At 37.5% G+C, this 12,796-nt stretch overlaps 1 protein-coding gene across 7 annotated transcripts in view; it reads left to right on the top strand.

Moving 5' to 3' along the window:
- The window catches only part of GOLGB1 (golgin B1), an 87,656-nt gene that overhangs the window by 56,058 nt on the left and 18,802 nt on the right, over nt 1-12,796 (top strand). For all 7 annotated transcript variants that reach the window (XR_008297688.1, XR_008297687.1, XM_027060959.2 and 4 more), the window contains one exon: nt 436-2,350. Coding sequence is in view for 5 of the 7 variants with exons in the window: in XM_027060959.2 (XP_026916760.1) it covers nt 436-2,350 (1,915 nt within the window). In the remaining 2 variants the exon portion in view is untranslated. The remainder of the gene's footprint in view (nt 1-435; nt 2,351-12,796) is intronic.

Below are 12,796 nucleotides of genomic sequence, written 5' to 3'. Positions count from 1 at the left end.
CACCAATTTTATATCACTTTTCAAGCTCAGGAACTAACACTTGGTACTCCTCCACTTTTAATAGGATTTTTCTGCTCTGAGACAGGTTTCCTCATGGTCTGTCACACCAAGATAATTCCTTTAAGAAGCTAGACATTAGCTTGTCTGGAGCAAAGTAAAACAAAATAGAAAATATTGCTTTCTAGAGTGTGCAAAGTCATGCCACTAAAATCAGCAACATATTTGGGAGTTTATGACTGAAATACCCTTAGGTACAATATACCTTTAATACAGAGCACTCAATAGAACAAATATCTCTTCATTAAAAGGATGAGCACCTTGAATCATAAATATTGATTCATTTGTATGTCTGAGTACTTGTTGTATGTGTTCCTTAGGCATCAGGTAGTTTTTCCTTGAAATCTGTAATTAATGACCTCTTCTCTTTTTTTCCAGGCTTGAACATGATAAGCAAATTTGGGAGTCCAAGGCCCAGATAGAGGTCCAGCTTCAACAAAAGGTCTGTGATACTCTGCAAGGGGAAAACAAAGAACTTTTGTCCCAGCTAGAAGAGACTCGGCATCTGTACCACAGTTCTCAGAATGAATTAGCTAAGTTGGAATCAGAACTTAAGATTCTCAGAGACCAGTCGACTGATTTAAATAATTCTTTAGAAAAATGTAAGGAAAAGAAAGAGAATTTGGAAGGAATCATAAAGCAGCAAGAGGCTGACATCCAGAATTGTAAGTTCAGTTATGAACAGCTAGAGACTGATCTTCAGGCCTCCAGACAACTGACTAGTAGGCTGCATGAAGAAATAAGCATGAAGGAGCAGAAGATTATAAGCCTGCTTTCTGCCAAGGAACAGGCAATCCAAGTAGCTGTTGCTGAACTACATCAGCAACATAATAAAGAAATTAAAGAATTGGAAAACCTGTTGTCCCAGGAGGAAGAGGAGAATATTGTCTTAGAAGAGGAGAACAAAAAAGCTGTTGACAAAACCAACCAGCTTATGGAAACACTGAAAACCATCAAGAAGGAAAACTTGCAGCAGAAGGCTCAGTTGAATTCCTTCGTTAAATCCATGTCTTCTCTCCAGGATGACCGAGACCGCATAGTAGGCGACTACCAACAGCTGGAAGAGCGACATCTCTCTGTCATCTTGGAAAAAGATCAACTCATCCAAGAAGCTGCTGCTGAGAATAACAAGCTTAAAGAAGAAATTCGATGCTTGAGAAGTCATATGGATGATCTCAATTCTGAGAATGCCAAATTAGATGCAGAACTGATCCAGTATAGAGAAGACCTGAACCAAGTGATATCAAGAAAGGACTGCCAGCAAAAACAACTACTTGAAGCCCAACTTCAGCAGAATAAGGAGCTAAAAAGTGAATGTGCTAAATTGGAAGGAAAGCTGAAGGAGTCTGAGGAAGCAAAGGAGGATCTGTGGAGGTCCTCATTTGCTCTAGAGGAGGAGAAACAAAGTTTGTCTAGAGAGATTGAGAGCTTGAATGCATCTATATCTCAGCTAAAGAAACAGTTGACAGCCTTGCAAGAAGAAGGAACTTTAGGGATATTTCAGGCCCAATTAAAAGTAAAAGAAGAAGAAGTACAGAAGTTAAGTACTACCCTTTCCTCCTCTCAGAAGAGAATTACAGAACTGGAAAAGGAGTTGATTTGTGTTCAGAAGGAAGCTGCCAAGAAAGTGGGTGAAATTGAACATAAACTGAAGAAAGAATTAAAGCATCTTCACCATGATGCCGGGATAATGCGAAATGAAACAGAAACTGCAGAAGAGAGAGTGGCAGAGCTAGCAAGAGATCTAGTGGAGATGGAACAGAAATTACTCATGGTCACCAAAGAAAATAAAGATCTCACAGCACAAATCCAGTCTTTTGGAAGGTCTATGAACTCCCTACAAAATAGCAGAGATCATGCCAATGAGGAGCTTGATGAACTGAAAAGGAAATACGAGGCCAGTCTCCAGGAGCTGGCACAACTGAGAGAAGAACAGGGCCTCTTAAGCAGGGAGAGAGATGCTCTTGTTTCTAAAGCTGCCCTTTCAGCGAACTCCACTGAGGATAGCAGCTTGCCTCACCTTGAGAAACTTAACCAACAGCTTTTGTCCAAAGATGAGCAACTGCTTCACTTGTCCTCACAACTAGAAGATTCTTACAGTCAAGTGCAGTCCTTTTCCAAGGCTATGGCCAGTCTACAGAATGAGAGAGATCACCTGTTGAATGAACTGCAGAAATTCCGCAAGTTGGAGGAGGGGAAGCAGAGGTCTGCGGCCCAGCCTGTGACCAGCCTAGCTGAAGTCCAGAGTTTAAAAAAAGCTATGTCATCACTCCAAAATGACAGAGACCGACTAGTGAGTGTCTGGTTCTCTTTCTGATCTTTGTTTGGGAGTTTTTGAGCCTTTCTTTATAATTTTCGTCTCCATAGAAAAAAAGATAAGCACATTCTTATACATATTATCTGGGAACTCTGAGACAGTATTATCCATCTCACAGATTCTGTGTGGTCTTAGAGAAACACAGACATTACTTAAATTACTTTAAATCTGCCATTCCATTTAAAAATCCATTTACAGATTTTCTGTGCACAAAACTCTCCGTTGGTCACAAAAGAATGAAGAGATGGAGGCTGTTTTATATATTTTAAACACACACATAAATATTTCCAGAATTTGTCATAGTTCAGTGAATGAAGGTATAGGGATCATTCAGTGCCTTCTTACAGTGACAGTTTAGCAATAGGTCATCTGGTAGAATTAAGGGTAGAGAGGATTCAGTTCATCTCATACTTATATATAACTCAACCCTAATTTGTCACAAAAAAGTTAAATGTAAAAAGGGTTACTTTAAATAAGTTTAATACCCAACTTTTTTTCACTCTGAGAGAAAGCTAATGAGGATCTCTAATACTAAAATTTTGCTGCTTTTAGCAGGATCCAGTAGTTTAATCGAGGTCTGTTTTCTTAAAAACTTCCAGGTTATCAAGATTCAGAGGCAAAAATTGGAACTATATGAGCCAAGCCAGGTTCTGCTTTGTGACATTACTGCCTTCACTTTCATGACAGTTCTTGACTCTGTCAAGGCCATGTACTTAGGCCAAATAGGAAATAAACTGAGCTTCAAAAGGTTGGATTTTCCATTTTAAAAAGTGACCAGTGTCCAGAATATGAAAATTCTAGTTTTTAAGATTAGCCTGAGTAAAAAGATCATTTCTCCTACCTGTAAATTTTTTTTTAATGTTTATTTTTGAGAGAGAGAGAGAGAGAGACAGAGCATGAGTGGGGGAAGGGGCAGAGAGAGAGGGAGACACAGAATCCAAAGCAGGCTCCAGGCTCTGAGCTGTCAGCACAGAGCCCGATGTGGGGCTCAAACCTGCGAACTGTGAGATCATGACCCGAGCTGAAGTCAGATGCCCAGCCGACTGAGCCACCCAGGCGCCCCTCCCCTACCTGTAAAGACTTGTTCTAATTTTTATTTTTCTTTGTAGACAATGTGTTCATTCATATTACACTTAATATCTAACATTTATAGATAATTTTTTCATTTTTGTAATCCAAACAAAGCCCCTCTTTCCAGCTATTGTTTTGACAGCAATACAATGTGTACATATTTGTTTATATTTTAAAAATAGTTTCAGTTCAGCAGACTTTGTCCTAGGAGCTTAAACTTTTTTCACTGCTTTCAGAATGCAAATGTGAAAGGTTTTCATCAGGACAGTATATACCTCAAAGCTGTAGTTTATAGCACCCAGGACTTGATTATCTTCAAAGTCAAAATCTTTTTCCTGGAAGCTACTATGTTAGATTCTTAATTGACAAGGTTTTGTTTAATGAATTGCTCTACTTATCGTAAACACTAGGGACTAAACTTGCTACCTCACAATGCTTTCTATCTCTCAATCCCCATTCCATATTTTCGTCTGCTGGATATTTACAAGCCAAGTCAGCATTTTATAATTTCTACATTTCTATAACTCATAGTAGTGTTCTTCTGTTCCCTAAGGCTTATAGCTATCCATGATTTTATTTCATTTAATCATCAAGGTCTGTCACTTTACTCACAGTGGGCTTCAAATATCTTTTTCCTTTCCATCATCGATATCTTAAGATAAGTTCTTAACACTATACACTTAACTGTTGTGATACTGCTTCTTTGAGTTTGTAACCTTTCCAGTATATCTTATATATCATCACTGAATAAATCTTAAGCTCTTCTTTCTTATTACTATACTGCTCAAAAATCTTTAAAAGTTGTATTACTCTAGAATAGGCTTAGGATTCAAACCTCTGGCATTTGACACCCTATATCTTGTTCAGGTCCTTCTTTCCAGCCTTCCTTGTTACTACTCCATTACTCATAATCTTCATTGCAGCCAAACTGAACTCCTCATTATGCAGTAATCATATCTAGTACTTCCACATTACCATCCTCTGAACCAAAATGTTCTCTCAATTTTCCTTTGTTGGGCAAATATTTCCCACTATTTAAACATCACCCTGGAGCTCAAATTCTCTGGTTGTATTTCCAAATCACTTAATTGTCTATTGCCTTCTGTTTGTACTTCTCTAGTACTTTGATTTGTTCCATATTGTCTTGATGTATATATGTGTATGTGTCTGTGTGTGTTTAATTTCTATACACTTAATATTTCCCTGATTAGATTCTAAACTCTTGGTTAAGTGTCATGTCTTATACTTGTATGTATTTCCTATGATTTTTAGCATGGGGTAATTAACTATATGGTAGATAATCAACATAGTTGGGGATCATTCTCTATTTTTGTGGTTGTTACTGAAAACACTATTTTTTCCATTTTGTAAAACTGTCATGTAGGGGAGTTACGGAAACATTTGAGACTGAGGCCTTTATTTCTGCCATGAATGAATCCTAAAGCCTAGGCAGGGTTATAAATCACATGAAAGCCTGACAGTCTGACTGGGTGATACTACAAATGAGGCCCATTGCAGTCTGCTGAGGTGCTTCTGCATACTTCTTGAATGTATCATTAACTGTCCATCAACTCTTTTCCCTCATATCTTGTTCTCAGTCTATGTCATGGGCATTGAAGCATATAGTCTCTCAGTCACTGGCTGCATATACGATAGTTATGGGAGCTATCTTAATTCAACCACTATCAGTTTCAACATTCAGCTGAGGCTAGCCGTTTATCACCTCTTTCTACAACACACTCCTTTTCCCTCAGGACCACTCCAGAAATGATTTAGATCCGAAAGGGATTTAGCTTACTTTGGTTCTCTTCTTTACTTAGTTATTCATGGGAAAGTCTGAGTGTCCAAGTGGCAGAGAATTAGCCCTGGGGATTCTAATACAATGTCACAAACAACTCAAAACATTCCAGAGTTTTCAGTCTGTCCGAACTTCTTAGGACTTTCCCATAATCAAATAAGTACTTAGACAATGTTTACCTAAAGGGTAGAGAGCAAATCTCCAGAGCTGCCTTTATCTATACTCATTTCATTCTTTTTTTTTAAATTGTTTTTAGATTCCAGTGTAATTAATGTACAGTGTTACATTAGTTTCAGGTATACAATATAGTGATTCAGCAATTCTATACATTACTCAGTGCTCATCAGGATAAGTGGACTCCTCGTCCCCTTCACCTGTTTCACCCATCCCCCTGCCACCTCCCCTCTGGTAAACATCAGTCTGCTTTTTTGCCTCTTTTTTCCTTTGACTGTTTTGTTTCCTAAATTCCACATATGAGTAAAATCATATGGTATTTGTCTTTCTCTGACTGACTTATTTCACTTAGCATTATACACTCTAGACCCATTCATGTTACACATGGTGAGATTTCATTCCTTTCTGTGACTATTATTCCATTGTATATAAATACATCTTCTTTATCCACTCATCTATTGATGGACCACTTGGATTCCTTCCATATTTTAGATATTGTGTTATTGCTGCTATAAACATAGGGATGCATATATCTTTCTGAATTAGTATTTTTGTATTCTTTGGATAAATATCCAGTAGTAGAATTACTGGATCATATTGTAATTCTGTTCTTAATTTTTTGAGGAAATTCCATGCTGTTTTCCACAGTAGATGCCATCAGTTTACATTCCTAGCAATAGTGAATGAGGGTTCCTTTTTCTCCGTATCTTCACCAAAACTTGTTGTTTTCTTGTGTTTTTGATTCTAGCCATTCTGACAGGTATCTCATTGTGGTTTTGATTTGCATTTCTCTGATAATTAGTGATGTTGAGCATCTTTTTATATGTCTGTTGGCCATATGTCTTTTTTTGGAAAAATATCTGTTCATGTCTTCTGCCCTTTTAAAAATTGGATTATGTGGGGGTTTTTTGGTGTTGTTTTATAAGTTATTTATATATTTTGTATACTTATCCTTTAGTGGATGTATCATTTACAAATACCTTCTCCCATTTAGTAGGTTCTTTTTTTTTGTTGATTTTTTCCTTTGTTCTCTAGAAGCTTTTTATTTTGATGTAGTCCCAATAGTTTATATTTGCTTTTGTTTTCCTTGCCTTAGGAGACATAACTAGAAAAAATGTTGCTGGGGCCAAAGAAATTACTGCCCGTGCTCTCTTCTAGGATTTCTATAGTTTCAGGTCTCACAGTTAGGTCTTTAATCGATTTTGAATTTATTTTTGTGTATAGTGTAAGAAAGTGGTCCAGTTTCATTCTTTTTCATGTAGCTGTCCAGTTTCCCCAGCACCATTTGTTGAAGAGACTGTCTTTTTCCTCATTTGTCATAGATTAATTGATTAAATCATAGGTTTACTTCTGGGCTCTATTCTTTCCAATGATCAATGTGTCTGTTTTTGTGCCAGTACCATAGTGTTTTGATTATTACAGCTTTGTAGTATAGTTTGGAATCTGGGAGAGTGATAGCTCCAATTTTGTTCTTTTTCGAGGTTGGTTTGACTATTCAGGGTCTTAGTGGTTCCACACAAATTTTAGGATTATTTATTGTAGTTTTGTGAAAAATGCTGTTGGTATTTTGATAGGGATTGCATTTGATTAAGGATTGCTTTGGGTAGTATAGACATTTTAACGATATTGGCTCTCCCAGTCCGTGAGCATAGAATATCTTCCCATTTTTTTGTGTGTGTGTCATCTTTAATTTCTTTCATCAGTGTTTTTATAGTTTACAGAGTACAGGTCTTTCACCTCTTTGGTGAATTTTATTCCTAGGTATTTCATTATTATTGGTTGCAATTGTGAGTAGGATTGTTTTATTTATTTCTCTTTCTGTTGCTTCATTAAGTAAATAGAAATGCAACAGATTTCTGTATGTCGATTTTTATTCTGTGAACTTACTGAATTCATTTATCAGTTCTAGTAGGTTTTTGGTGGAATCTTTAGGGTTTTCTATATATAGTATCATGTAATCTGCAAATAGTGAAAGTTTTACTTCTTTCTTACCAATTTGGATACCTTTTATTTCTTTCTCTTAATCTGATTGTTGTGGCTAAGATTTCTAGTACTATGCTGAATAAAAGTGGTGATGGTGAGAAAGGAAATCCTCATGTTGTTCCTGACCTCAGGGGAAAAGCTCTGTTTTTCCCCATTGAGTATGATGTTAGCTGTGGGTTTTTCATATAAGACCTGTATTATGGTGAGGTATGTTCCCTCTAAACCTGCTTTGCTGACGGTTTTTGTCATGAATGGATGTTGTACCTTGTCAAGTGCTTTTTCTTCAGATATTGAAAAGATCTCACATTGATTTGCAAATATTGAACCCTCCAGCATCTCAGGAGTAAATTCTGATTATGGTGAATGATTTTTTAAATATATTGTTGGATTCAGTTTGCTAACATTTTGTTGAGGATTTTTGCATCTATGCTCATCAGAGTAGTTGGCCTGTAGTTCTCTGTTTTAGTGGTGTCTTTATCTGGTTTTGGAATCAGGGTAATGCTAGCCTCATACAATGAATTCGGAACCTTTCCTTCCTCTTCTACTTTTTGGAATAGTTTAAGAACAGGGTTAACTCTTCTTTAAATGTTTGGTAGAATTCGCCTGTGAAGCTGTCTGGTCCTGGACTTTTTTGTTTGTTGGGAGTTTGTTGATTACTGATTCAGTTTCTTTGCTGGTATTGGTTTGTTCAAATTTTCTGTTTCTTCCTGCTTCAATTTTGGTAGATTATATGTTTATAGGAATTTATCCATTTTTTCTAGGTTGCCCAATTTGTTAGCGTATAATTTTTCATAATATTCTCTTATAATCCTTTGTATTTCTGTGGTGTCGGTCATTTCTTTTTTTCATTTCTGATTTTATTTGAGTTCTCTCTCTCTCTCTTTCTCTCTCTCTCTCTCTCTTTTATGAATCTCACCAATATTTTATCAATTTTGTTGATCTTTTCCAGGAACCAGCTCCTGGTTTTATTGATCTCTCCTATTGTATTTTTAGTTTCTATTTTGTTTATTTCTGCTCTAATCTTTATTTTATCCTTCCTTCTGCTGGTTTTAGATTTTTTTTGTTATTCTTTTTTTAAGATCCTTTAAATGTAAGGTTAGATTGTTTATTTGAGATTTTTCTTGCTTCTTGAGGTAGGCCTGTTTTGCTATAAACTTCCCTCTTAGAACCACTTTTGCTGCACCCAAAAGATTTTGGATCATTGTATTTTCATTTGTCTTCATGTATTTGTAAGTTTCCTCTTTGATTTCTTGGTTGACTCATTCATTAGTAGCATGTTATATAATCTCTATGTATTTGTGTTCTTTCTAGATTTTTTCCTTGGGGTTGATTTCTAGTTTTATATGTAGCATTGTCAGAAAAGATGCATGATACCTCTTCACTCATTTTGAATTTGTTGAGACTTGTTTGTGGTCTAACATGATCTATTCTGGAGAATATTTTATGTGCACTTGAAAAGAATGTATATTCTGCTGTTTTAGGAAGGAATGTTCTGAGTATGTCTGTTAGGTCCATCTGGTACAGCATGTCATTCAAGCCACTGTTGTTGATTTTCTATTTGGATGGTCTGTCCGATTTCACTGGAGTGTTAAAGTCTCCTACTATTATTGTATTACTACTGATTACTTCCTTTATGTTGTGGGCTTCTTTATTTATTTGGGTGTGCCATGGTGGGTGCATAAATATTTACAGTTGCTGTATCTTGTTGGATTGTTCCCTTTATGATTATGGAGTGTCCTTCTTTGTCTCTTGTTATTGTATTTACTTTAAAGTCTATTTTGTCTGATGTAAGTATTGCTACCCTAGCTTTCCCTTGAAATCTATTTGCATGATACATGTTTCTCTGTCCCCCTCAATTTTAATCTGCAGGTATCTTTAGGTCTGAAATGAGTCTCTTCTAGACAGCATCTAGATGGGTCTTGATTTTTTATCCATTCTGTCACTGCATGCTTTTTGATTGGAGAGTTTAGTTCATTTACATTTGAGGTAGTTATTGATAGGTGTGTACTTCTTGCAAATTTGTTGCTTGTTTTACAGTTGTTTTTGTAGATCTTTTCTGTTCCTTTCTTGTTCTCTTCTCTCATGGTTTGCTGTCTTTCTTTAGTGATATACTTGGATTCATTTTATTTTTTTACATATCTATTACCAGTTTCTTGATTTGTGGTTACCATTAGGTTTATATATAACATCTTGTGCATATAATAGTCTGTATTAAGCTGATAGTCACTTAATTTTGAACTAATTCTAAAAGTACCAAAATTTTCTCCTCTCCCCTCATGTTTTAGGTATATAGTGTCATACTTTACATATTTGTATTTTGTGAAACCCTTGACGGGTTTTTATAGATGTACTTGATTTTACTGCTTTTGTGCTTCCTACTTTTCTTACTTCTGCTAATGGTCTTTCCTTTCCATTTGAAGAGTCCCCTTTAACATTTCTTGTAAGGCTGGTTTGGTGGTGATATATTCCTTTAAATTTCATTTGTCCTGAAACTCTATCTCTCCTTCTATTCTGAATGGTAGATAAAGCCCTTCTGGATAGAGTATTGTTTATTGCAGGTTTTTTTCTTTCAGCACTTTGAATATATCATGCCACTCCCCTGTGTCCTGCAAAGTTTCTGCCGAAAAATCAGCTGATAGTTTTATGGGCTTTCTGTTGTACGTATTGTTTTCTTTTCTTTTGCTGCTTTTAATATTCTCGGTATCATTAATTTTTGCCATTTTAACTACTGTGTATCTTGGTGTGGACCTCCCTGGGTTGATTTTGTTGGGGGCTGTCTGTGCCTCTGGATCTGGATTTGTATGTCTTCCCCCTGATTAGGGAAATTTTTAGCTATTATTTCTTCAAATAAATTTCCTGCCCCCTTTCTCTCCTTCTTCTGGGATCCATATAATGCAAACGTTATACTTGAAGATATCACTGAGTTCCCTTAATCTATTCTCATTCTTTATTCATTTTTCTTTCTCTTGTTTAGCTTGATTGTTTTCCATTACTCTGTCTTCCAGGTTACTGATCTGTACTTCTCTTTTCTCTATTCTACTATTTATTCTCTCTAGTGTAGTTTTAATTTCAGTTATTGAGTTCTTCCTCTCTGACTGGTTCTTTTTTGTGTGTTTTCTGGTTTTTTGTTGAGAGTCTCACTGAGATCTTCCACTCTTTTCTCAAGTTCAATGAGTATCTTTCTGACCATTACTTTAAATCCTCTATCAGGCATATTGCTTATCTCCATTTCATTTCTCTCTCTTTGTCCTGTTCTTTCATTTGGGGATTATTCCTCTGATTCCTCAGTTTGCCTAACTCTCCATGTTTGTATCTATGTATTAGGAAAGTCAGCAACATCAAGTCAGCTGTGGCAAGTAGTGGCCTTATCAAGAAGAGATCCTGTGGTGCCCTGTAGTGCAATGTCCCTTGTTCACCAGAACCTGGCATTTCAAGGTGTTTCCTGTGTGTGTTGTGTGCACCCTCATGTTGTGGCTGAGCTGTGTTTGCCTTCAGTGTAGTGATCTGCAATGGCTCCTTTTGCCTGTTGTGGGCAGAGTTTGGTCCCTGTGTTGTTAATGGGCCAGTCTGGGGCTGTCTTGGGCTTTAGTTGGGTCAGACCAGGTGTTTGCCAGAGCTGTGATTACACTGAACTGCAGGGAGCTCTCCCTGTGTTATCCCCTGGTAGGTTTTTGTTAGTGGGTGGGGGATTGTAGTCAGACCAGGTGTCTCCTCCCAGCCCATTGCTAAGGCTGCAGTCAACTACTGTGTGGTTATCTTCCCCTCTCCTTTGGACAGGAGTCACTTTGGAGTGGTATTGGCCCCTGTTGGGACTGTTTGCAGAATGCCACGCCTGTGGTGCCATTTTGGATATACTCCTGCTGAGGCCAGGTTGCAGGGGATGAGTCTGCAGAAGAACCCAGGGGTGGGGCACAGCAATCCCAAGTGGAGAGTGTTTGTGCTGCACTGGTTCCTGCAGACATCTGCATATATAGGGTGGGGGTGGGAGGGAAATGGCACCTGCCAGCTCTTTTGTTCTTGGAGAAGTCTCCCAAAGATTCTTGGCCCTCCAGCATACAGTCTGAGATTAATAGATAAATCTTCCTGTATACCCCAGGCATTTTTCAAACTGCTGCTTTTATGCTATATCTCATCAGGGCTATTTGTTGTGCTCTTTATTGGAAAGCACTTAATTTTCTCTTGCCCTCCAGCTCTCCCAGAGCCAAGCTGTTCATGTGTAAAATTCTAGGTGGTAAGCCCCACTGATTGTAAAAACTCCAGATATTAGCTCCCTTTGGTTCTCAAAGCCAGTGTTACGGGGCTTTGTCTTCCCAGTGCAGGTCCCTGTGACTGGGGTGCCTGGTATGGGGTCTGCTCCTCTCCCTTCTCTGTTCTTGTGATGTCCTTCCTTCCCATGGACAGTCTCCTGAGTCAGCTTGGCTCCCAACTGTGTTTCTACCTTTCCTGCCATTTTGTGATGTGGTCTCTGCTGTATGTTTACCTGTGGAGTCTGTTCTGCCAGTCTTTGAATCATTTTCAGGGTTGTTTACACTGATGTGATTGTTATCTAGTTGTATCCATGGAACAAGGTGACTTTAGGATCCTCTGACTCTGCCATCTTTTCTGGAAGTCCCCTATACTCATTTCATTCTGAAAATGACTTGAAGTAGCATATAAAGATATGAATAGTTTTTCACGATAATATAATGCAAGTAACTGGGAAGGAAGAGAAGATGAGGATAGGAGAGAAAAAGATTAAACCAGGAGTAAATTTAGTATCCCAAGGAGATGTCACAATATCTTTTTAGAAAGATGGGTCATCAGATTTTTTTCCAGCTTTCTGGCAGCCATCAGAAATAAGGAATTAAAAATCCATATACATGAATTACAGTATCCGTGTTTTAGGGAAAAGGAAGAAAGAAAAACTACTTTGTTCAATATAAGAATAGTTTATTGAGACCTGCAAGAGATTTCTTTTGTGTTTCTGTAGAGAGGACTGTATGAAATTGTGAAATATCCTTTACTTCTCTACAGCAAATATAATAGTTATTTCATAGGGGTTAAAAAATTTTTTTAATGTTTATTTATTTTTGAGAGAGAGAGAGAGAGAGAGTGCAAGTAGGGGGAGGGTCAGAGAGAGAGGGAGACACAGAATCCGAAGCGGGCTCTAGGCTCTGAGCTGTCAGCACAGAGCCCAACGTGGGGCTCAAACCCACAAACGGTGAGATCAGATCTGAAGTCGGACACCCAATCAACTAAGCCACCTAGGCTCCCTATTTTATAGGTTTAATTTAGCCATTCCTTGCTGTAACTGCATAGCAAAAGAATTTTGTCTAGTTTCCTAAAGGTACTTATACAAACAGCTAAAATGCAGTCCCAGACACACAGCTTCCTGATGATCTAGTCTATTCCAAGAT

Source organism: Acinonyx jubatus, chromosome C2 (assembly GCF_027475565.1).
Source record: "Acinonyx jubatus isolate Ajub_Pintada_27869175 chromosome C2, VMU_Ajub_asm_v1.0, whole genome shotgun sequence".
NCBI lineage: Eukaryota > Metazoa > Chordata > Mammalia > Carnivora > Felidae > Acinonyx > Acinonyx jubatus.
Note: the sequence above shows the minus strand (reverse complement) of the source record. Positions and strands in the feature narration are given on the sequence as shown.